Source organism: Tubulanus polymorphus, chromosome 1 (assembly GCF_964204645.1).
Source record: "Tubulanus polymorphus chromosome 1, tnTubPoly1.2, whole genome shotgun sequence".
NCBI classification, from domain to species: Eukaryota; Metazoa; Nemertea; class Palaeonemertea; order Tubulaniformes; family Tubulanidae; genus Tubulanus; species Tubulanus polymorphus.
The window spans coordinates 27,192,113-27,219,993 of record NC_134025.1 but is presented as its reverse complement, the minus strand read 5'-3'; the positions used below and the strand labels follow the sequence as shown (position 1 = coordinate 27,219,993).

The window sequence follows — 27,881 nt, the reverse complement described above, 5'->3', positions numbered from 1 at the left end:
CCGGGAAACATTTACAGACTTCATTTTTTGTTATTATTGCGGGATTCTCCTTATGTCATCGTCACAACGCGGATATCGTATCTTATCAATAAAGTAATGTATAGTCTTTGCTACAAGTTTTTCAGCTCAACAACTCCTCGATGATAAAAAGGTTTATGACAGATGGCGACACCGTCTGAATCGGGGCTGAATGGTCACTCAGCGAGGAGCGATGACTCTGGATGGAATCGATAAAGGCATCAATTAGGAGTACAGGTGAGTTCACGGGCTACCCGCTGTGAGGACTGAGTCACCTGCAGCACTATGAAATAACCTCCCACAAAAGCCCGACCAAATTGCGCTAAATATGAAATAGAATACTATATAATGCATGTTGTATTATTGACCGTTAGAAAGACACTGCTTGATATAACGTCATTACTTCCATTAGTTTTAATTATTTTAATTACAGCTCTTATTAACAGGTGATATTAATAAACATTGATAAATGTAACGGCGTCTCACGTGGGTAAGCAGCGAGTTATAAAGCGTTTTTAGAGAAAGACTCAACCGTAATCTATTCTCTAAAAAAGTCTAAGCCATAAACCTCCACCCTCCCATTTGGCAAAACCTTTGAAGTGCAGAGATTTTATGAAGTTGAATAATTTTTAAAACGTCAAATGGTTCACTGTTGCGCCATCATTATGCAAATATTAACTAAACTTCAAGCAGTAATAAAGTAAACTCTGTTGAACATCAATGGTTTTAGAGCGGCTTTGATGTGAGATGAGATTCACTCAGTTCTTCAGCAGTTTTAATATTCCACTTTCACTTTTTCTCATTGAATGCTGTCAATGCACACGTCATCGTCGTCGCTTGGTGTAGTCTGATGCTAGGTGATATATATGTATCATTTCAACGGTGTTTGATGAGAACTGATGAGTTCAAACTTTGGTCAAAGTAAGGGAGATCTAAAGAGTCTGTCTAGTCAACAAGTCCTTTTTCCACATCAGGAATGACAGTGACAGGCTTTGAAAAATAAATTGCTGCAGCACAAAACATGTCGCAGAAACATCGAGTGACAACTAATTAACCCGGGGATTACTGGAACAGTTTATCTTTCAGTACTAATTATCCGTCATAAATAATATATGAGCAAGACATAGCCATCTGTCAGTTTCCACCAAACAAGGGCTCTTCAGAACTGAGCTATCTGTGGACTGTAAATAACGTTACCTTCGACAACGCCACAGATGTGAATTTAAAGCTGATTTATCTTGTTGAATTATTGACGATAGTCGACGCTCTAATTACTGAGTCGAATAAGCTCGAAAAAACATTGTCCAAAAAACCTGAAGGACACTGCAGCGCTGATGTTCATTTATGATTGTCTGATAATCATGAACTACAATAGACCAGACCCACACTCCAGGGAAAAACATGATCAACACTGATATGGTAAAGCTCATTATACACCCATTTGCCGGACATTTCTATGATATTTATGATACGATTTAATAAATCTATTTCGTCCATGATTCATTAATATATGATTCATTTCCTAAAGGAAATTCTGCGCGTTGATAAGACTTCATTATAGTCGCATCGGTTTCTTTGATTTGACGAACTTATTTAAGCATTTAGTCTCTCATTACAACTATAAATATACATGACCATTGAACAAAATAATAATACCCATAAACAAGATGTTCATCATACTTCATTTCACTTCATAAGTTTTTTCTTTTTGATTTTAACAATTCTATGTAGTAAACTTAATTTAAATAGTTTGAAATCGGCAAAAAGACTAACCTTGGAAGAGATTTGTCGCTTATCTAGGCTTAATCCCAAAAAACATGAGAGAGTCCCTCTCCGGCGGTGTTTCGATATGAAGACAACCGACACACAACTGATATAGCGTTTAAACAACAAAGAGCACCGCCATACAGAAAACTGGAACACTCTCATACACTATCATAAACATTGAACTAAACATATTTAGGGAGTGGTAATTAAGGCTACAGCCACGTGGAGTACCCTAACTACACTTTTATTTCATCAATGGCCGTACAGGGATGAACTTTATCAATCATTGGACGACAAAATTCAGTGAAGTATTTAAAAGCACTGGGCAACCTTTCAGCACATACAAATATCATTAGTCGACTGATAATAGTAAATTACATGAGAAAATTGTCATTTATGACCGGCCCGACCACCCCGGGGCCATTAATTCACAGATTATCCGATGAAATTTTCGGTGCCGCACGTAACATGAGAATATTTTATTGAAAAGAAACGTTAGATTTATAGATTCAACTTTCAGATAATTGCCCTCGAAAGACTGATAATTCAAAACAGCGCAATGTTGACAGATCATCTATAAGCCACGATGCAAAGAAGATGAGACGGGATACAGAATGAATTCAATTCAGCCGCTATAGAAAACGATTTCATTCTTGAAATGAAACTCATAATGGAAGTTACAAGATTTTACAGAGTGGCCGAGTTGGAATTTCATCGATTGTTTAAACATGGACTCTAAAACGAAAGAGTCCATGCATTCTCAATTCGTGATGACAGAACGAGACCTCGTTGAACTTTTTACTGAACCGTTAAATGAGTATGCCCGCAATATGTTCTCAGGCGCCGCGGTTGTCCTTGAAACTGAAAGCACGAAAATCCATCCAGAAATGCGCGTGTTTCAACAGCGAATAGTTGCGTGGATTAAAAAATAACAGGCATTGTCATTTTAAAGATAATCGTTAAAACTTCTCGGGAAGGTCGTGAAAAGTGCAGAAAAGAAGCGGAGGAAAAGGAACAGCTTCGCGAGGTCAAATTTACATGTTAATTGCCTACTTTCGATCGGGCATTGTTACCGCTGACAAGTGAATCCCGTGAGCTTTCCAAACTTAACCAGTCACACTTTGTTCCAGCAGGTGGAATTAAATGATAATAATTCAACCGCGAATGATTCAACCACGAGCGCTGCTTTAATGAACGAAAAAATTCATCAAACATTCGGCGCGCTTTGAAAAAACAAAAAGTCAAGATGCATTTCAAACCCCGAAAATACTTTCGAAATTTATTTTTCGACGAAGTGATTTTCTTATTCGTGCGCGGCAGATGAATAAACATTGATTAGACCAGAAACATTTATCATAATTGCTGAAAGATCAAACAGAGTGTTCCAATCTAATCCCGCTCTCTCTGTGACAGACATCAGAGATTCTCATTTTTCACTTTCGTTTCCTTGGTAATGATACATTTATCCGAGCATCGTGCTAGATGCACCATCTTGTCAACTAACGCATCAAATGCAGCATCACTTTTTTAATCCCATCACTCAGAGAAAGAGAGAGAGAGAGAGAGAAGAGTTGAAGTTGCATCATCGCTGCTAGCCTTGGGTGGTGCCACCGAGTCGCCAGTGACGCCTTGATGCCAGTCTTCACCTGAGCATCATTATGACTCATAAGTTTCCACGGTAACCAGTTTAAACAGCGAAATAATTTCAGAAAATCGCGTTTAAATAGGAATCGACAATTAACGAAACACATTGTTCCGGCGACAATTCAAACGAATCAATTTCTCCAGCCGTTTGTCGAGCACGCCGCTTATCGGGTTTCTTTTTTTGACACCGATGTCAAGAACGAAATTCGTATTACCGTAGAAATAGCCGTCTTTAGGGGCCTGTTTACGATTATGGTTAGAAAAAGACGTACGAAATAATGATACTAATCTCGGCCTCGTCGTCATTACACGTAAAACCAGCACGGAAGTTTCACATCACGTGACCCGCCTCGAACCATTATCTCCGCAGTCGTGATTGCTCGTCTAAATCATGCGAGGTACCGTGAATAAATAACCCTGCCTCGCGCCATATTTCCATGACTTTGTCGAATAATTGAAGATTGGGTGAGATTCTAAAATTTCAGTGAATTCATGTATATCCATTAAAATGATTGAATAATGATTCTGTTGAACGATCACGCGAACCGTTGAATAAGGAATTTCTCAGTATCTCGTCTGAAAATGTTATCAGCCGTTTTCAGCAGTAATAATGATTGACATCATCTGATTTGTCCCGTCGCGCGCAGGAACAGAGCCGGTTCCGAGATGGCAAAACATCAGAGCATGACTCGGCATACAACTGTACATCTTAATTTCCATTGTCTACCGCGTTCCGCGACAAAGCATCAAACATGCCGTTCTGACAGAAAGCGCTGATAAAAGCTTCCTAAAAACCACGTCGATGTGAGAAATATGTTTGCTTGAAAAACTATTTAGGAAATTGCCACTTAAAAAACGACTCGGTTTCGATATAATTCGATCTCTGATGAAAGCATCAAGTATAAATACGTCGATGATCGGTGAAAACTGATCCACATTTGAAGAACCGCTACTAGAGTTCTTAAACAATCTGTAGTATTTATCTTCGTCGAAAGATAGCGATTTTTGACACACTAGACCTCGTGATTTATGGATCATAATCTGATCATATCATATCTAATCATCTAGTGACATAACTCAATAAAAAAGTTAATGTACAACGTGTGTATTATGGTCTAGAATAGAATGACCGCTGTACATCGCGAATATAAAGACTGGTATTTTTATCCTCCCACTAAGCGAACAGATGAAGGTTCAATGGCCGAGTTCAAAAGCCTTTCGACTGAAGATCGGCGAGAGTCTTATTACTGGGCAGTCATTTGTCATTAACTAAATAGACCAGTAATGACCGGGGTCTGTAACTGATTCAGTTGCCTGGTAACGTAGCATCACCTGCTTTGAAGATCTACTTGTTCAAAAAACGTGTATAATTGGATTTGTGAGCAGATGTTACGATCGCGAATCTGAGACAATAGACTCATAATCAGATCTGTGTCTACTCGCCGACGACGGTCGACGCTCGAAATGTGGCCGATTAACAACGTAATCGTGTCCGAACCGATACGCCATTGTTTCGCCATGTTTTTTGCCCAAAGGTGTTCTTTTCACGTACTTCCGATCAACTTCCACGCGATTGGATTCTAATTGGGGTCGCGGCGTGTATGTCGTTTATGTTGACGGGTTAGACTTGCTGTCAACTCCCGTAAAACTGCCGTCAACCCGTCCGTCCTTTCGGGGACACAAAGGACTGACCGTTTCTCAGCAACTGACGACAATCTTTCAGAATTTCGCTTCAATACACACAAAACAGTTGAAGCTTGAAAATCTGAACGACAAAATGATATCTATCTGAAGACATCGGACTAACACATCCGACTAGGATGACATAGGTTGTCCAATATTGGAATTCAAACTTTCACACGAGCTAGTTACATTTCTAGTCTACAAAGAAGATATAATCAGCCACAAAATACTTCACCTAATTAGTGTTTCAATCATCTATCCTTTAAAGTCAGAACCTCTTGACAGATGAATGGACAACTCTTAACTTTCTGTTTCTATGTGACAAGGGATTATCTGTAAATCAATTTACTCGGTGTCCGCGATGGTCATCAATCTTGTCAATGGATCTACAAGTCCCATCGGTCGTCATCAATCACTGTTTTGACCATTTAAAGCTCACCATCAAACCACCTCTAATGATAATCACTTAATAATAAACTCCTAATAACTCTTTAAATCGAGCTAACTATGAAAATATTGTGTACACGTCATTTTTCGACGATCTTCTCGGTCATGTCTTCGTATTAAAAAAAGCCAGATGTTCAAAAACAAAGGTACCCGGTAGGTTATCTTATGAAAACAATGATTTTTAAGAAAAAGGCTAAAGGAATTGTTGGTAATCCACGGTGGAAGTTGTTCCGCATTACGACTCGAGGTCAATAGGATATTCAAAGATTTTTTCAGATTCATAAAACGTAATTGTCTCATTATAACGCGCTTCCGATGCAGTTATGGTTTATCACAGGGGATCATGGTCACCAGCAGGTCACAGACAATTCAAAACAGCTGAGTTAATTATGCTATTGTTATCGGGGACAGGAAAATAATGCTGAATGCAAGTGGTAATCCATGTCCCTCATCCGGAGAGGACGGTAAATCACCACAAACATGAGATCCCTATTCTTTCAGCGACAGCGTCCAGTTGTATCAAGATATCTTTAATAAGTAGTTCATTCATGGGTTCAAAGAACAAGAGGGGGGCCTGGCCAGTTCACAGAATGATTAAACATTTCATTAAAGTTTCAGCGGTATCATGTCGAATGAAACTTTAAGTCGCGCCTCAGATTTCTATCAATTAAGCTGTCAAGACTAAAAACTAAATAATCCGAATGTCAATGCATAGATTCAGTTCAGTTTCTTCAGTTAAAAGATAGAGAAATATTTGCGTGTCGACTGAAATTAAAACGATATCGAACACCATCTTTTTGATCCGCAATTTTCTGAGGTTTCCAGCGTTTTTATGAATAAGAAATGGAGACGACGCACGCGCGCACGAGAGAGTATAATACAAGAATAATGCATGCGCAAGTGAAAAACGCAAGAAATAACTAGAATTATCAGAGAAAATTCGTTTATTACACGCGCGCACACAACAACGTGCTAACCCAGTCCCCTGTACGTTACATGTCCCCGCGGGCATCCAGTCTCCGGCACGTACTACGCGGCGTGCACGGCATTTATGCCTCATTTCATCCTTTCTATTTGATCATCTCTAATCCGAAATATTTGCCTAGAAGTAATAAATCTACAAAGACTTTACGTCGTCGCGCTCGTATTTTCCCCTCCGAGTTTGAACCCGCATCTGGGGTCACGTGTCAGTCCGTTGATATCGTACGTACCGTATTCGAAATATCATCCCAGAAACGCCGGAATATCGATGAAATTTCGATTCGCGCCATTAAATATAGACACAATAAAAGAAGACTATTTCCTGCGCGCAGACACGAGTACATTAACTGTCTCGCGAGTTTATCATACGAAATCAATTCCACACTCGATGGAAGTATTCACTGGCTAAATATATCTATCTTATGTCTTACGCAAAATACTCGATGGTTCTACGATAAAAATTCATCCGCCGAGATGAAGAAGGTGCACTAACGTCAAAATGCTGAGGATGCAAATATTTGAATGAAAGCAATAAAGTAGCGCCGGTTTTTGCCCGAAGTAAAAATAGCAGCGACTCTTGAACACCATTGGGAAATAATTCTTCGACGCCGGGAATTAAATACTGATTACTAGTTATCCATTTTTAGATCAAATTTTTGTCACAAATAGCGAACGATCGATACGCGCGGGTTTCGCTTTAATCCCGAGAGTTTTAATCCGCGGCGAAATCCGACAAAAGATTAATTTCACTATCCATTGTAGTCGAAAAACTGGAAAACAGTAAGTGGTACGGAATCGCGCTGATAGAACGAGTTCAAATACACGAGACATCTCACTTTGAAGTCTTTGTTTTAGAAATGAGACACGTGAACCCCCGCTCAAAAAAAAACTTTTAAGGCAAAATGAATTTTCAGCAATTCGTGGACATCAAAGGGTCCAAAAAGAAGAATCAAAAGGGGGACCGTTTCATTTAAACAAGAACAAAGGAAAATTGGCAATTTGGAAAATGCCGTGACTACAAAGGTCCAGGTCAGGCATGTAATCGTAAATTACACAGCGAACCCTGAAGGACTGAAAGTGCATCATATGACAACTGTGAGCAACGAAACTTCAAAAATTATTGAAAATTCAAGTTAAATTAGGCATACTATTATAACTATCGGTAAAACAAAGGCGATATAAGCTCGATGAATGAGTCTTTACAGAAATTAAAGCTTCAGGCAGCGAATGCGGATGGCTAGCAAAATTGTAACTCGACGACACTTGAAATATGAATCATTAATTCAATTGTTGTGTATTGTGACAAAATTATTCCCGAAAAGATTATCACAAAAACGATATTCATAAATTTGTAAATTCGAATAGGAAATCTTCAAAGGTTTCCACATCTCCCGGGATGGTTTTATTCAATTGTTTGTACATGAATTGTTATCAATTACTATTCAAGCTGAAGGGACACAATGCGCCTGGACTCAAGAACATTACGTTTAACTGGAGAAATCTGAATTTTCTCAGAACTTTAAGAGAGAATCCGGCGAAGTGTCGAAGACCATCAAACGCAATTGTATAACTGTGCTAACGACAGGAGCGTATAAAGAAATTCTTTTTTTGCTCGTCCTAACAAACCACGTACAAAATTGATATTTAAAAAGTCCGACTTAGAGAAGGGTTTGTCGGAAATTTCATTTCACGTTTTTTAATTAGTAGATATTGCCGAGATGGAAATCAGTTGTCAGAAGAACAAAGGACCTCAACATCTACATGACAGAAGTTCATTAAACTCGTGCAAAATGACAACCTAAACATCTCCTGTCAATCGTGGCTTTAATTTCATGGTAAGTTTTCCTTTATGGAAAAGCCCAACGGAATTGCGGACTGATGTTGTCGCGCAGAGACCTCAACCCGAACAACACGATATAAAAACAGCTCACAGACGCAAAGTGTTGACTTTGCTAATTCCACTTTTAAAAAGCTCGCCTATTGGTTAATTTCAAAATAATTATCAGAACGAAAACAATCGTTCGTATAGGGCCAACTACTTTTTTTTGTCGTAAGCGTAGCTTTTTATGAGTCACGGACGCAAAAAGCTTATAATGATTAAAGAAGCATCGCTAATGGATACGTGTTACCATTGTTGGGTGTACTTCCTACCACCACTCAGTTACCACCAATTATGACGTGACGGTAAGCTCCGATACTCCCGCCAGATGTGGCTAAACAAACGCATACTTTTGATCACGTCCCGTGAAATTTCGTTTTATTGACCATTATCGGAATCTCTTAAGAGTTCACGAACGATTCATCGGTCGATATTGAGGAAAGTTTGAGGAAAATGAAGAAAAGTTTGACGAGTCTTAATGGGTTGAACCAGGGACGTCTAGTGTCACCACCTTGAGAAACAACTACTTAAACGAAATAGGGTAACTCAAATGTCCAGATCGCACTAGCATTTTTCACCTGGGCCTGAAATGGGGCGTGTTCAAGATGAGGTCCAGGCCAAACTTTCACACTGATGCTAATGCGAGCCTGATTGGCACAGGCCAAATCTGACCCAGCCAAATTTAAGCAGGGGTCGAATTACATCATGTAAATGCTACCTGGTTCTGTAAATGACTCACTCACTTGCCAGAGCATCATTTTGACAACATCTTTAGTAATGAGCGAGTAATTTATAACTAATGAAGCATGGGACAAATTTGACTCGGGGTCTGGTCCGACCAGTTCGATTCAGGCCAATCCTATCCGCGTGATCGCGGCTAAGGCTGATAATTTTCAGCTCAAAACCTGCAAGAAATTATTTCAGATAATGAATCGTAAAAAGCTGATTGCGTTTACCGTACTAGCGATTACGGCTCGCAATCACCAACTTATACCATAACTTAGTTACTTATGATTGCAGCAGGAATTGCCAACTCTATTTCATGCAAATAACCCGCGTGACCCTGAAAGACAAAGACGCCAAGAAAAAGTAGGAAATCACAAGAATTAACATAACAATGGCAGAAGATGATACCCGCAGGCAATGATAATATGACAGGACTAGAATCAGCTACCATATACAGGTAATATCCGACCTCGTATCATCACGTTTTACATTGACAGCACTGGTTAAGGCGCTAACACTGGCGCCATTTGGCATTTTCCAGTTGAAAAGTTTCAAATGAAATGAAAAATAATTCTTATCATATTGCGCCGAAGCTCGACAGAATAAAACCGGAAAAGGCGCCGATGCAAGATATCAGCCGAGACTTTCTGCCTTTTAAGATTATTTCCGACGAAATATGAATAACCATTATCGGCGTGAGCAGTTCTTTTTTTTTTAGAAAACTTTTAATCGCACTGATGTGAAAAACCACAGAAAAGAGATAAGATTATTCGTATACAAGAACCTCGTTATAACGCGGAGAATACAACGATTTATTGAATATTTCGAAGCAAATTGGAAAATGTGATCAATTTCTTGATGGTTTCAACGCACGGATGGATTTTAGATTTTTTGCCAAGATAAAATCAGTTGTATAAACTACTTAAGAAAGTAACACAGACAGTGACAGTCTCGATGCTCAGAAAATGATTCAGGTTTTCATCGAATATACGACTAACTAGGCCTATAAACTTTAGGGCAGCACCTTTTCTAAATTCCTGGATTCACCACATCAATGAACAGATTTTCTAGCACCCAAGCTTTTATAGTATTTACTCAGTCTGTCATCTGTTCCTTACTAACCCCACCATACTTCTCTGTGGGAACAGAGCAGGGGCTTAGACTTATCAGATATCAGAGTGCATAATATTCAAATTGAAGCACATGATTGGAAATTTTGGTTCCGGTTTCAGGTAAACAGCCTCTCATTGAGTCTGAACCGGCAAGCGACTGAAGTTTATGAACCTAAACATGGTTCCATCAGGGAGATGCCGACCTGCGTGCTCGTTACACCGAAGCAGTGACAGTATTTCAAAAAAGATGATCTCAACCACTTTCTTCTGTATAGACACGAGTATAAAAATATTGACGACTACAAAATCGATGTGAACCAGCAATTATATTTTCATCATCATCATCATCGGGTGCACTGAGTTACCGCAGGTAGCCACGACTCTATGAATTGATTGATGCTGACAATGTGTCGTTACATTGACAATACGCGTATACGAATACACGTGATATTCCTCCTTTTCCTCCTCCTCCTCCACCACCGATGACGTGACGGTACGCATTTATTGATTATTGGCATCAATTGTATTAAAGACAATTTAAATTTCAACTAGACCTCCGAGCGCCAGCGTCTACACGTAACGAAGTGATTCACGGGTTCCAATGATGATATCAACTCACGTGTAAAATAACAAGTAACAAAAATGCCAAATAATCACACATGTTTTTAAGCAGTGATTTTGACCTGCGCAAAATTTCACTTATGCCGGATTAGGTGCAGACCAACTGCTCCTGCTGTTACCAAATGAGTCAGTGGCTGTTCGACACAGGCCAAACAGGGCCAAACTTACCGAACTAGAAACGTTGGATCAAGCCTATGCCAAATTCTAGCACATGTTAAATCATACGGTATTTTAGGGATGAGTGAGTGATTTCTGTGCGAATGCGCTCTTTAATTAGACACGCGCCAAATTTAGATCTGGTCTGGGCCAGTTTGACCAGAGCCAGATCTTACACGAAAAGTGTGGCAAACTCCTGGACACCTCGAAAAAAACACAGAAACGACCTGATCAAGTCATTAAAACATAGATGCATCATCTCATCACAAGCTGAATGAAGAACAAAGACATACTTCAAACCAAAATTGATAATGGAGCCATAAAATACAGGAAATTAAAATGAACAGCTATGATATTTCAACCATTATTTTCGTCTTAAGTTCCCCAATCCACTTCAGGTAACATTTCAAAATTGCCCGCAGCGATATCTTTTCTTTCAACTGGCCAAGACATGTTTAAACTAGCGGGGAAATTCAAACCGCTCTGCTGATGACATGTGACAACTTAAAATGGCCGTCAGCGAGATTGAACTCGGTCGGGTACAGCACTCACATCAAACTCAATTATTTGATTTTCAGACTAAACCGTACCTCAGAGCTAAACAGATTCTGCATTTACCTTTCCTTATGGGATTTGACAAGGGCTCTCAGGTCGCTGTTAGACCTAAAACAAATTTGACAACATCATTTACGTAAGAAACATATGACATCGGTTTGAAACCATTAACATCAACCTCGACGAAACATTAGTTAAAGTTCACAGGAACAAACAATAGTTTGAATATCTACGGTTTCATCCAAAAGAAACTTTCATCAAGAAAACACTTGAAAAAGACTTACAATGTAAAACACTGACTGCAGTAAGATATCTATTATATTAGGGGTTATTTGAAGGTTAATTCTTATGAACCTGCTAAGGGTATTTCACAAATGCCGTTTTTGGATATGGTCGTCATCGCAGGAACTAATGAAGTATTAAAAGGTCTTCTTCACAGGGGGCTATTGCGGCGTTGAATTTTCTAAAAGCTTTCATGAAATTTAATCCGAAATAATCTCTCACTAGGTACGTTACGTGTGGGTAGATTAAATCCACCCCCAGGTAAAAATCTTCTTTTTTGTGCTCTGATTCACCAGAAACTAAGCCCGGGCGGCTGTAGGCTCCTATTTGTTTAGACCCCTCGCTGTGGGCTATTCAAGCTAATTCAGTGATTTTATAACAATGAACCGAGTTGATAAGTAAATAGAGTGGCAATATTTTCATTCTCAAACTTGCTACTTATCCTTGTAGCATTACATGAGAAACCATGTATATACCAGCATCGCACTTACATTTGAATGGACCGTCTTTTACAAAAATGCGCGATTCAAAAGAACTTCTGAATCAAAAAATGTGGCACCACGTGGCTGGAATACCTTCATTTCTTTATGAATGGAATCATTTTTTCGACTGAACATTCATTTCTAACCAGAGAGAAAAATATCTGACCCGACAGCACGGAGAAAACGTCGATTTGCGTGCGTTACAGACAAATGTTACCGGCTACTCGAGATATAAGTGCAAAAAGTTATTTGAGAATAAAAAGCACAAGCTTACCTACGATCAAATCAGATATATACAACAATATTGAGTAACAATGTCCCGTGATATATAAATTCTCGCTATTACATGGTGTATTCAGAAGATTGTCGTGTCTCTCTCGTATAAGATGAAGAATAAGATCACATTTGACGACGAACGTTGTCTCCATTAATCACAGTCATTGTTACTGTGCGCGTGTGTGTAACCCCGAGTACTGACTACCGTTACCCGTGATGCATTGCGGCGATTGTCAACAACGTAACGAGACGAAGAGACGGAAGAACAGGGCTTCGCGTGTGTGCGTGCAGTACCCGACGACGAGTTCATCCAGTCATTCTATAATCAGCATCGCACGCCGTCCGTCCGTGTCTACTGGCAAAAACATTCGCTTCGACGCGCATATGCTGACCGAATCTCCGTCGGTTTCAAATTCCGTTGAGGACGACGCGAAATTACATCGAAACGTAGACGACGCCGAATACTTTCGACTAGAAAAACGACGACAAAAGGAGATTCGGGTAGATTGATTAGACAACGCGCCTGGTTTAATCCCGGCGAACAATCGAACTTGTGTCCATCATCTTAAATAATTTACAACCGGTGACTCGGGTGAGTCAACCCCCGTTTCAAATTCGCGTTTATCGACGTATACTTTCACAAACTGTATATCCGATATCGCGATAACGCCGAAAAAATGAAACCACTAAAAAATAAATGCCAATCTAGAGATGTTATTATTATATATCTGTAAAGGTATAATCTGTTATTACTGGTGTCAGGCGTACAGCTCAGCACGTATAGATGGAATTACATCTAGATATTGTTGTAGCTTGAGTTACTCATTTTTCATCACCTCGGGTTCTTCAAGAATGGACGCACGGCGTATGTTACTGTTTTTTCTGCGTAACCCGGCAAACTTTCTATAAAGATAATTACACTTTATTTGGCGATTGACTTCGATAAATCGGCCAGTGGGTGTTTCAAAAGACGGACCAGAAACGACTGCTCGATTTATGTAAAGCTGATTAGGTAAAACGGTCCGATTCATTAGAAGAAAAACATTCGGTTTCAGATTATCGGGAATTGTTCGGAAATAGTCATAAGCCTTCGAGCACAATACGAGAGTCATTTCAGTAAGAAAAGTCAGAAATATCCCGAAATCCTGGTACATGTCGCAGGAAATAAGGAAATTGATTAGTTTTTATGGGCTAAATCTGGCAGACAATGGTCAAATAAATGTACTGCAGTCTGACTTTGATGGCAGCTCATCTCCGCGTATTGTGTCGTATTTGTTCAGTTTCGGCCCGACAAACAGAATCGTCCGTTAACAGTCAAACAAATCACAAAGACCTGTCAAAATAGTCGTCGAAACTTATGAAGAAATTACGCCGTCATATTGCAGCCAATTTCCATCGGCCGAACTATTGTGTTCGCTTTGACCAGCGGGATGATCCAATCATTCGAGCGATCATTACAAAAATCCTCGCCCGGTATTGTTCGCTGTTCAATTCTTACCGGACTGCTAATCCGGGAGGATACCTTGTCAATCAGATGTCACAATGCCTTACAACAGACTTCGCACTACACACTGATTTCTTTTCTGTCGAAATCTAATCATACACCGTAATCTTTCCACTCGGCAGAATTTCGGTGGTAATAAGCAAAGGAACAGTGGAAAAATCACTGATGCACGGCACGAGATGATTTTGACCAGATGGTTGAAATCTTGTCGGGTAATTCCTGGTAGAGTTTATCTTAAACGGTCCAGAGATTGGCTAGACTGATTTCTTACAGAAACTTTTTAAGATTCTTGAAGATAACTCGTTCACCAACATCAGCAGATCAGACTATCTGGTATCTCTAAAGCCAGGTGTACGTCGGCCTTGCGACTGCATGCAACTCATTGAAACATGATTCTCTGCGACCAGCTCCAGTGACGACTGTTTCGCAATGGCCCGTCAACCCTTGCTAAGCGACACTTTGTGACTGCCAGTGAACCCAGTTGCAATAAGTCACACATATTCTTTTTACTGTGAAGAGACGCGACTGTCTCTCATGGTTGCAGCTCTCATATTCATATTCAACCTACTCGCCTATTTTCTACGTCACACAGTCACTAGTCGACCTAACCACCTTGTTTTCACCAACAATGAGAATAATTTGACTTCGATAATTTTCCCTGACTCGATCTGCTAAGAATTCGATAAAAATTCAAATTCAATTAACACAGTCAAATACATAAAACATAGAAAAAACTGTTTGATTTTACACGCAATCGAATTTCCCTGACTATTGCATGATTTCCAGGTAAGTGGCCAGCCACCATTTTGTAGTAGTCATAGTCACAGTTACAAGGCTTCGTATAATAACAGCAACAAAACCCTGGTAAGTGAGGAGACGGCGATGATGTAAAAAGTGGATATACCTCATGCAATACACCACTAACTTGTCATATCAGGTGTCAGCACGTAATGAAAGAACATCGGAGTTCAATAACTTGTTCTTTCAGCATCATGATTCATACTTAACCAGCACCTTCACTCGAAACAATTAATTTCCGATATTTTTCAGGTGGCTATCAACGCATTTCGGCGCAACAGAACGACCACATTACATCGCCGCGCCAACGACGGGCTTCGTTTTTGAACAGGAAACCGCACAAAAGTCGCGTTCGCCGAACGTTCGTTTGGATTTCATCTCGGTTTGATTATCATTCTTTTCGTAGGACATAATTACCAATGATTCATCATACACTGAATACTCATTATGAAGTTGATATCCAATACTTGTCACTCAATCAGACTATACCTTAACAAATCATTTCTGCAGCAGGTAAACAAATCTTATCCAGATCGAATTCACCCGGAATATATTTCAAACATCAATAAGACAGGCTGCGTAGATGTATTTTTTATCAATGGTTAATTAATTTTGCTGAATGAAAACAGAAATTGGACGCTTCGAAGCTTATCTCAATCTCGAATTATTAATCACCAATTCTGAAAAATTAGAACGATTACAAAGATGAAACAAATAACATGACTGATTACTTTCAGATCAATTTCTTATATTAGCAAAATGCGAATGTTTTTATCCAGCAAAACCTCGCTCAGTTCAAAGAAACAATTTTTTCTTACGCGAAAAAATCTATCGATGATTAATACATAATAAATGGCCACTAAGGAACCATAAAACTGATTGACATTTAAACTGTTCTTTCTATGGACGAGTCGAGCCCCTAATGACAACATTCCATTTACATCACAAGCCACCTGTCAGTCTTCACAAAATCACCATTTATCCTTTAAAAGCCCGATCATCTACCTGTGTCTCATCTCAGACAAATCACCGCTGCATGCACGCAGTTTTCAAGCTGCAAATTTTCATCGGATTTCAGACGAAAAGAAAACGATTCGTGCGAATCATCGACCGACGAAATGATTACGAAACGCGTGGCTATTCTTCGTGTTACCGAACGCGTAACGCGTCTAAAAAAAAGGTTTTAGGCCGATTTCGGATGAAATCCCGACGGCGAAATTAACATCCAAAAGGCGATCAAGTATTGAGCGACGAAACCGTAAAAATTGCTGCAGTATTACCGCGATGTTTTCGTCATATATTAGTCATCATCATCGACGAAGAAGAACGACGACGACGAAGACGACGCGGGAGAAAAATCTGTTTCTAAAAGAACCGTAGAAAGAGAGAAAACTATTGATCAACGAGGTAAAGAGGAGATTTAGTAATTAGTGTAAGAGATAGAGGCAAACCAACTATCTATCGTTTCAGTGAATCATTTTTCTCTTCTTCTCGTTATCAACGCAGATCTAGTCAAGAGAGAGAGAGAGTTAGAGAGAGACATAACTGATAATTTCGGACACGGTTCGCGTGACAAAACCTGTGGGTAAGGTTACAGTACGCATTACCGATCACCGCCTGGGGACATCGGGGAGACATGACTAAAACACGTCTCGGCTTACATAACACCCCGGCAGGTACGCGGCGTTACGTGCATCCGCATCTTGAACAAATATTTTGACAATCGCGGAGCACGAAAAAAACACCTGTAACTGAACAAGCAACGATGATGAATCATTTCCGAGTTCATCTAACTTCGGAAATCAACACGTTCCCGGTTTTCAACCTCCCTAAGGGTAGCTAACTTTATCAACACACCTGTAAATGGATGAAATTGCGTCCGGTGGGTTGAATTCGGGAACGAAATTACATTTTTTGCGATTACTCAACTTTGTCGACACGCCGACGATGATTTACGCACTCGATTATCATCGCGCGATTAAATTATCGTAAATCTGAATTAAACTTACGCACGACGAAATTTATTCGACATCGTCGAAAATCGTAATAATAGCGCGATAAATCATGTGAAATGTGACGATAGTCGCGCTGTTTTAGGACACAATTGTAAATAATTTAGAAATGCTTTTAATTGGAAGATCGTACACAGAGCTTAGTCATACACTATCATTGTAACTTGCAGAGATTCTCTATTTTTTACCACTTCGATCAGTAACCAGTTGGTCATATCATATTACAACGTAATCATCGATATCGACAAAAATGTTTAGATGATCCAGAATATCAAAACTGGACGATCGTACGCTTTCATGAATAATACAGTTTTTTACATATTGACAGATGGTTAGAACAATGAAACCGTCGCCATTGATGATAAAACAAAAGACACCTAATGAACTAATTAGTAATGCGTCATCTGCATTAATAATTAGATTATCTTGAAGACGAGGGCTAGTTTTAGCTAATGAAATAGTGATTTGTCGTTTTGCCTTATCTTCACTTAAGTTTCGACCCCCGCCTTAGAAAATACTCGCTGTCAAGAAAGCGCGCGCGCGCGTGCGTACGTACGCGGTTTCAATATGAAAACGCCCCCGTTTGACTCAGTCGCGTATTCAGGACCTGTGCTTCGGTAATTTACTTCTGGACAACAATTACCAGCAATAATTGTTTTTACAATCGAATTACTCGCGTTTCCTTTGTTGTATCGTAACCTGGGGAAACGACGCGGGGCAACGCTGAATCATTGTCCCGTGCAGCTCTGGTCAATCGTCAGCATCTTCAGCTTTTTCGCTAATAACATAATTACTGAGACGTTCGGCCAAAAAACGTGGCCTCGAAAAGCGCGATTCCTGCCAGAGCTAAAACGCTACGGGGTAAAATACAACTCAATTAAGGCGTGACTAGAAATTTTCAAAAACATCGAATCTGCCCACCGTAATAAGCAAAAGTTTCCATAAAAAATCACCTGATATATCAGACTAAAATCTTTTGGAAGCTGCGAGCGAATTTTTGTTGTAGACTTGATGATGTGGCCAACAGGCACGCAATTACTAAATCCTTCCCAAAGTCGACGCTTAAGTAGTAATGTGAAACTATTTTGCCTCCCATAAATCCTATCCTTGATCGGCTTACTCCAAACCTCTCAACACTGATTCACTGTAAATCGCTTCTGTAAATTCCCAACCGCTAAGCATACATGGCAAGTGATGAGAAGACAACTGGACAGTTCAGACCATTGAACCGAAACCAGTTTTACAAGTAGTACATTATAGTGGAACTATTGCGTTGAATAATCAAAATCATTCAGTTTCAACTAATATCTGCCAACGCCACATCTCAGCGTCGCTTTAATCACAAAAAGTTCATCAATTTCACTGAATAGCTGTTTCAGGAACTCATTACAAGTTACAAAGAACGTACGTGAAATATTCACATCAATGTAAAATACTGAAGAACCGAACAGATAAAAAATCATTCACCTCGAGGAGAAAATATTGAATATATGAAAAGTGCGAAGTGAAAAAAGTGACCAGGAGGAAGAACGCGGTGAAGCGATTATAATTATCGAGTCGCTCTAACTCACTGTTATTCATGTTCAAAGGGAAAATTATCAGAGAAAATACAACATGAGACATTTACTAATTTTCTGGATGAACAGAAACATGCTGCATATGAGGCGGCATCGTCGGCGAGGTGGTGCTGTCACAACGACGCAAACGAGAAACACATTTTCTTACTTTCTAGCGAGTATTGATGTTTTATTCAACGCGCATTACGCTGGCAAAAACAGTCGCGATAGGTCCTCGGGGGACAATAAGCCTGACTGATACGAAAAAAAACCCGCAATCTTTGCCATCGCGTAAAACTTTACGGTAAAACGCGCATAAATGAGCGCAAAAATTGATTTAGTCCAAACTACTTCAATATCTAGGAAAAATTGAAGCACAACACGTTTTATAGACACGATGAAGACTGTTTCAAAAGGCGAAGCAAAAACTGTGACTCATTGAAATGAATTTTAACACTTGACTTCGCGGGCATCCATCAGAGTGGTCTGACTTCGCGGCAACATAACAATGTTACTCGACCACAACAAAAGCAAAGTAGTGCTTAAAATGCCTTAAATCATCGTCTGACATCAGGATCGATGCGCAATGACTTAGAAATTGACGCTTACGCAAGAAGTGCAGCACTTCATAAAGCAGGAAACCGTGGCTTTAACAACTCAATAAATTTGTCGTTAATCTTTATAAATGTTAAGTACGTCGCAGGTTTTGGGTAACGTGGTCATATGACGGGATAGTAAAACAAACACGGCGCTCTCTATAAGTGAAATGCTAACATTATGAATAACTGACTAAGCGATTGTCTATTAATTACTCCAGAGGGGCTACTAAATATCTAAGCTACATTCGGTCCAAACAGTTGATCATCAATCTTACTGCGTAATATCTACCGAACCATAGCCGTTAAATTTGCGGCCAGGATTTGAACCTTAATAGGAAATACAGTGAGTCAGCAAATCAGATAAACTAACAAATTAATCTCAATGTTTCATGTATGTTCTCAAACGATAACATCAACTTGAATATATAGAAAATCATCTCATTTAGAATGCCTGTTAGTACTTCAGTAATGCCCAACATATTAGCTTCATCGATCCCCCATAAATGAAAAAGTTCAAGGCTCGGTAAGTTTTCCGTACAAAATTAAGTAACGTATCGCGATAATCGGGAAATTGGTTCCATTTGACGGAACCCTGAACAGCAACAACTCTTTCTTTTTATAGAAAATAAGAGAACCAAGGGAGCGACCGGAAAAAGGATGATTCTAGAATGAGTTTTGTGGAAAGCTGAAGCCATAAGGACTCGTAGATGTATTTTCTCAGTAGGACACTCGTCATTAAGTCAGCAGGTCGCGTGTCCTCACAAACTCGCTCGCGGCGTAAGTCACATCAACGCCATCGTTCTGTGCCGGACCATTTCATCGACGGCGTGGTGGACTTTTCATTCATTTATACCCAGGTGGCAAACAATCTGAAGCTAACGTGGCACACAGTCCCCCGCAGTGGACTTCATTATCGAGTACCGAACATCCATTTGTAGCGAATTATCTTGTTGGAAAAATAGACCATTTCTACCGGAGTCAAAGCACAATTCATCCAGTTAATAAGGCATCTCTTGTAGGCATTGATTCAACTAATGGAAAAACATCATCTGCCACAATTCAAACAAGTTTTATATCGTATCGATCGAGAGACATCAATCACGTAAGATTCATCAAACTCCGAGATATCATAGGATTTAACAGTTCAATATCCGCTTCTAGACTCAACAGAGGAACAGATGCAACAAAGTACCTGCTCCGGGCGAGACTTGGGTTTACGTTGTTTTGACAATAGGGTCTTGATTAACCAGGTCACGCGAAATTAAATATAAATGATCAACTCGAATGAGAGAAAAGACAATTCTTCATAATCTATGTGACTGGTCAGTATGGTCAACACAAAGTAACCATATCAGCCAAAAGGAAGAAGGGTGGGTACTGGGAAGTCTAGTATAATGATACCTTCAGGGCACAATAATTAACCCCCTACTTAGTCTATCTTGTCATTAACCATCCCCTGGCTCGAGCCTCGGGCCGACGGCAACTGACTGACACTGACCGATTCTAGTGGTCAAACGGACCGAAGTGTTAGTCACGTGCCGACACAATAATAAGACACATAGTGGAATTGATCCGATAGATTCGAACACGCGTCACATTGTCCATAGTTCCCATCGGCTCAAAGCAAGAGGAATTTCCAACGGTTCCGAGCTTCAGTTTCAACAATAAACCATTTTACAGTTGCTAGCCGCCATTTTGTTAGGGTACTTTTGTCCCGTATTGTTGGGTCATTTTTTTCTCTTTTTTAAAAACTATCCGTGATGTGTATTGTATCATATTTCATCTGTCCATGGATGGATTTTGACAACTTCAGCAACATTCAAACCGCATAAATCTCTAGTTTTCAGTTATGTAAAAATCATTTCTCAAATTTACAACAATGCGACATGAGAGCGATATAAAAATCGGTGGTCAGATTTTGCCGTGCGCATAGAAATCCAGGGTACTGAACTTTGAAGTTCGTTATTTTCAGGAATAATTTTCTAAAAAATCCAAACATATCAAGCACTGTGCGCATAAACACCCCCTTTTAGGTGAACTTTGAAATTTTAAGATATCTTGCCTAGTTTTTTTCCTATGGCTCTTTAACTGCAGCGCGTGTATTGTCATTCCGAGATTTGGCGCTGTTTTCTTTGCGTGTATTTCAGTATATGGGTGTTATTCCTTCATTTTCACTACACTTGTCTCTACGGAAAATGGTTTTAATTGTTGGTACGAGTATCAGGTTTAAATATCACGTCGTTTATGCAATATAATAGATCGAAGACATTAGAGATGTTGGGGTTTAAGGGATTTTTCTGACCAGTTTTAGCAGCGAGACTGAGCGGCATTTTGATCACGCATTCGAAGTTGCGCGCGGGAAGAGAATATATGGGCCTATATTGAGATGGAAGAAGAAAAGAAATATAACACTCAAAATCGAGTATGATGACCATTTAAATCAGTAGTCTATCAATAAATTTACATAATCTACTGAAATTAGATGGATGGAGAAGTGGTCAAAAAGCAGGACAAATGGGGTGGGGCAAATATTAAGCTACTTTCTATGAATACTTTCTATTAAGTACACTCAAGATTGATTAGATTGGGAAGAAAATATAGGAAAACGTTTTCTTGTTATGGTGGTGAAATATCAAGTATCAAGTTCGAATGTCAGACGCAGATGATAAAAAGTAAAAAGTGACATCTACCATCACAAAAAACGCAAGAAGTGTGTGGATTGCATTTACAACAAAAGAGTGATATTTTGGGTTTTCTTGGGTGCATGGACGTAAGCCTCTGCCTGCCGTAAAAGCGGCTACCATTACAGCCATTACGAACTAGCGCCGGAGAACGGAATACAGTGTTAATGCCGTAATATTTAAACCTGATACTCGTACCAACAATTAAAACCATTTTCCGTAGAGACAAGTGTAGTGAAAATGAAGGAATAACACCCATATACTGAAATACACGCAAAGAAAACAGCGCCAAATCTCGGAATGACAATACACGCGCTGCAGTTAAAGAGCCATAGGAAAAAAACTAGGCAAGATATCTTAAAATTTCAAAGTTCACCTAAAAGGGGGTGTTTATGCGCACAGTGCTTGATATGTTTGGATTTTTTAGAAAATTATTTCTGAAAATAACGAACTTCAAAGTTCAGTACCCTGGATTTCTATGCGCACGGCAAAAACTGACCACCGATTTTTATATCGCTCTCATGTCGCATTGTTGTAAATTTGAGAAATGATTTTTACATAACTGAAAACTAGAGATTTATGCGGTTTGAATGTTGTTGAAGTTGTCAAAATCCATCCATGGACAGATGAAATATGATACAATACACGTCACGGATAGTTTTTAAAAAAGAGAAAAAAATGACCCAACAATACGGGACAAAAGTACCCTAACAAAATGGCGGCTAGCAACTGTAAAATGGTTTATTATCAAGAGATACTTATACTTCACCGGAGACCAATTCGGCCGCTCCCATGGGCTACACCCATATTTCATAAATCCATAATAATATGTTTGCGAAAGACGACAATAACCCAGCAACGAAATCGTCAGCAATCATTTATACGATATCATTCCGTATCGGAATACTATATTTTCTTGTTAGGAAAGAAAAATACCAGTTCCGACCGGTTTTCCGATAAAACTAACACTCGTTTAAGTCGACGGCAATCCAATCTGCCGAACGAATTCACCTACCGTTCCGACGCAACTTTACGCAGACAATAAGGTGCATAATTGAATAATGATCTCGTCGAAAACTATTTCCTACACAACAATAGACGGATTCCTAATGTAATTTATAGCAAATCTCGTGCAAACAACGTTTTTTAATTTTCGTCGAGTGAACGTCAAAAACGGGAGAAACGAATCATTTCGATACCGTCGGGAGTTGATTCGAGTTCGACAAAAGAAAGTTTTTATTAATTAAAAACCGAAACAGTCATGAAACGTATAGAAAAGAGTTCTATTACTCATCTCGCTTCTTAAATTAAAACTGCCCCGGCAAGACTTTAGTCAGAAAACGGAGCAAAACCCGGCGAAGTCTGAATAAACGATTCTACAATTCATTTATAGCTAGCAAAACCCAAACAAGACATTTTTCAGTCTTAGTCCTAGTATCTTTGATCGATGGAATTGGGACCCCGGTGGGAAAATGTAATTTTTGCTAATTTCACATGGCTGAATTAGTAGAATAACTCAGGTCTATGAACTGCAGACCGACGACCACGGCGATTATTAGCATATTTTTCTCAGGGAACAGATTCCAGATTTCCCCGATCGACATGACTCTCCTCCGATAAATGTCACCACCGCGAAGCTGCGCCGACCGAAGTCTTCACCAATTAAACGTGATGTTTTTGTACCTGTACACAGCGTATACGTTAGTCATCCATGCCCGGCAGTCAGTGACAGACTGTTTGAAGGTTTAGACGCGGTCGATGCTATCCCACCCGAACACCTGACATTGACGTGAACGTGCGGAAAAATGCTTTTTCGAAAAGTCATCGTCATCATCGGGTAGCTGACAACGCGACGACGTCGGGTAACTACGTACAAAAAATGGCCGCCGGTGGATGACGAGCCGTAATCAATCGATTCATTGATTTCAAGTATTCATCCGATAATCAACTCAAACATAATTACCACGTGGAAATATGTGTGCAAAACTTAAACCACCTTTAAAGTAGTTGATGTAGATTAATAAATATCTTGCATAATAACATCAGTTTTGAAAATGGCTTTGAATTGAGTGTAACGTCAAATACTATTTTTTCTTCATATTGTGGGCATGTCTTCAATTGAATTGGACAGTTATTTTTCAACTATTACTCTATCAACAGAAACCAACAGTTCCAGTACTTTTTACAAACCAAGTCCATTTTTTAATGTTTCAGCTTCAAACAATTTAGTTTGTATGATTTTGCATATTTAAATTGAAGTTGTTCCTCAGCAGCTAAATCCTAATTCCTTGTTTAACTTGTATAGAATTTTTAATTCGTTTTACCAAAATATTTCTCTCACTAACTCTATTACTTATGTAATAGTGACACAACCTAGGTTCTGAAGAATGAAGATTTCTTACTGCTTCTCATTTGGTCAAATCTACCTAACAATCATTGAACTAGGTTCTGAATTATTTGCATAGGGTTAAATATTCTATACGTCTAGAGTTCTCTACATCATAATCGCCTGATATGAAATAAGAATATGATAGCCGTATATCAACCATTAACATTTTTTTTTCGGAAACAATTTCCAATTAATGTGCTCCGGCATGACACAATTATCATAACAATCGCGAAATGTCTCGAAAAATGAGACGCAAGCATGAAACTATTTAATACAACAATAAAGCAATATCGATGACGCCGATTCACCTGCGAAAATCTAGAGAAAAAAATCCATTCATCGGCTGTCAGAGAAATTTGACGAACAGACGGATGTGACAAGGCACTCAGTCCATCGAATCGTTATATCATTTCCTGTAACTATTTCTTTCCGACGACGTAACATGAAATACTACGAATAATTGAAGAAAAGTGAGTGAAATCTGCATTAGTTACATTCAGCGAGAAAAAAGAAAGAATTGGATAGTGTGCGTTACATGAAAAAAATACCGTCCATGCAACCTATTCATTACTTACCACTTCCATTCGAATTCCTTAAGAGGTTCGGTGATTTTCGCGAGATGTTTTTGGTCTGAGATTTGACCTTAGAAATGACTGTTAATATTACTATACATGGTATAAGAATGAGGGGAATATGTGCCGCACAATTTCATAGATCATAAAGCAAAGAACTCTAGGGACCGGGAATGGCCATTTACATACATTCACCAGTTAATGCTACACCCTCGGCCATATGTTTGTTTATAACGTGCCAAAAAATAACGGAAAAACATAAACTATCGTACGAGATCGAGAGAACCGGCGTACCGCGTTCTGACTTACGATCGCGGCGAGATTCGCACGGAAGACTCTCGAAGTCCTGCGATGGTTCTTAAACGGAAGTATACTACACCCCATAAATAACACTGTCGCCGCTGTGTCCCCGGGAGAAACCAGCGATCGCGATGAACTCGTACCAACACCGGCAAAATCACTTATTGTCAAGAGAGAGCGTGGTCATGAACTGCATTTATGATGTCGATTTTACTCAGAACATCGGCGGCAAAATATAATGATAGCAAAACAGAGGTGAGATCAGGTAAATAAATAATTTTTTGTTCATGCGGAAAGAAAACTTATTCATTATTCATCTATCAGAAATGAATTTTTTTTGTTCTTCACTGTAATGATCAGTTGATTGATAAACTGCTTCATAATGCTCAACACTAGCATCCCACTATGATAAGCAAGATTTCAACCGTCAAAATTTGGCCCCAGTTTCCTCATCTTCTATTTCTAGATTCTACTAAAGCTAAAAAAATCAATACCTTGTTTCTCATTTCAACAAAGCTGATAAAAGTTACCCTGTACATTACTTTTTTCTAAATCATGATCAAGCTAACCATAACAGACACGGCAGTAAAAGAAATGAACTGATCACAAATTTCATTGCAGTTCAAGAAGTGACTCGGCCAATTAGGAGAAACAAGGTATCATTCTATGTTCAAAGTTTTAGCGTAACTCACCCCGAGTAATATAGCTTTGTTTTTAGGATTTGGTACTAGATGTTTCAACGCTTGTCGTTTCAAGTCGACAAGTCTCGTGTTGCACATTTCACACATGATTCCAGAACCTCGATTGCGCGCCGCATACATTTGAGGACGATTAAATTCATAGCCCAAAGTCGCGTAAGTCGGTCCTGCCCCGGTAGGTATTCCCGGATAAGGCACTGGTTTCAGGCGACCTAAACTGTCAAAGTGCGTCATACTGAATGCACCTCTTTCCATCTAGAAATAGATAAAATAATCAAATGAAATGATAAAAAGCTTCACATAGCTCAAAGATAAATCAATTTCAATAGAAATCTATAATTACTAATTATAATTGAAATAGAAAATGTATAGTTCAAAGCTATCGGTAATCAAATACGTGTCGATGAAATTTGATACGAGAAAAATCAGTAAAACTTCAAAAACTTACACTCCGGGCAAAATAATTCATTCGCAAATAATACTATCCCAGCTACTGAGCACAAACAATGACTAACTGGCAAGCTACATGTAGCCTCAATGGTAATCAACTAATGTATTTTAACTTTTAGCTTGAATATTCCCTTTGATGTAAAACAATGACATATTTTACATTTTGAAGTGCACTACTACAGCACCGCTAAAACAGGCCAATTACCAAGCAACACTTATGCCTATTGAAAACCAGTTTTGGCCTTTCGACCCATTAATGCGAAATCATACTTAAAACTCATTAAAGGTATAGTGTACAAGGATTATTATTACTCAGCCCAGGTTTCAACTATTCAAACTTTCAAACAATTTCTACTCAAATATTTTCATACATTGCAGCAATATTAACAAAATAAATTGACAGCTTCCTTTTTTCTTCAATGTTTCTTAAAAAAAGAAAATCTGGAAACAAGCTATAGCCTTCCAGCACGGACATAGGTGTATTTGGGTTTGATTTAAAGAAATATATCTAGGATAAAGAAATATTTCTAGGATGGAGGAATATCTCTTGGATGATGGAATATTATGTTCTATTCATGCACCATCTAGTGACTGAGTCAGGATTCATTCTAACATCGGAGTTAGTTTCCACAACAAACGTCTATGTGGCAGCACTAATGAAAGATTGAAGTCATAGAAATTCAATACCAATCACTACATATATATCGATTTATAATTCATAAATAAATCTATAAATAACTATAGATTATAAATAGATAAACCTAAATGAAACAATTTCTAAAATCAAATATCAAAATTTGATGATTTACCATATATCGCCTGCCTTCAATTGGCCCTCTAGGACCAAGAGGGACGCCCGGTACACGCTCTTTGAAAGTAACCCCGGATGCCATATGAGTGATGATCGTTCCGTGAATTTGTCGAGATTCCATTTCTGAAACAACATTTTTTATTGTTAGCCCTTGAAGTATTTTATTTTTCTATCTTCAAGTGAAATCAATCGATAGGGAATGAATTATATAATACATATTAAACTGAGATATAATATTGTACCATGAATAAATAACTCATTAATACAATCATTGATATTTTCATTTCCATTATATTTTCAATCATCAAACATTTCTTTCAATACGATATTGATTAAAATGATCAAATCAAAAATATTCAAGTAAGTTTGCAAGTAGGCTAAATTATGGAATAAAAAATAATCAAAAAAAGATTCTTATCGTGACCTTTCATTGTTAGACTTTTTATGTAGAACTATGTCTTATTCCATCCATAAAAAAACATAAATTCTTACCAGCAGTTGTTTTTCAGATTTTTCCTTAAAATTCAGCAAAATAAATCCAAATAAAAAGTTCAAGCTAAAATACGTTGTCGATGAATTAAAGTCTTGATTTCCTCTTCCGAACTTTATTTCGGGATTTGAGAACCCTTGTTTGGCCGATGGAGAGCAGCAGGCTACGAATCTCCGCTGTGCCAGACATGCTGAAATGATAATGTCAACTTCTTAGTATAGATGGCATGTGTGTATTAGGTCGGTTAGGCTACCATTCAACCAGCTTCAATAATAAACTGAATATTCTATCTCAACTCGGCAAACTATAATAGCAAAGCCTATGTTAATGGAGCTGGTACCTAATTAAAATCTCTTAATTTTCATCAGCTAATGAATGACCCATTCTAATGC

The 27,881-nt window shown here is 38.8% G+C and overlaps 1 protein-coding gene across 1 annotated transcript in view; it reads right to left on the bottom strand.

The window, feature by feature from the left end:
• LOC141915043 (uncharacterized) overlaps positions 1-27,120 on the bottom strand; it is a 122,002-nt gene extending 94,882 nt beyond the window's left edge. The window contains exons 1-2 of the mRNA XM_074806440.1: positions 26,998-27,120; positions 25,733-25,993 (exon numbers count right to left, since the gene is read on the bottom strand). Of these exons, the coding sequence (XP_074662541.1) occupies positions 25,733-25,993; positions 26,998-27,120 (384 nt within the window). The remainder of the gene's footprint in view (positions 1-25,732; positions 25,994-26,997) is intronic.
• Between the last annotated feature and the right edge of the window lie 761 nt (positions 27,121-27,881).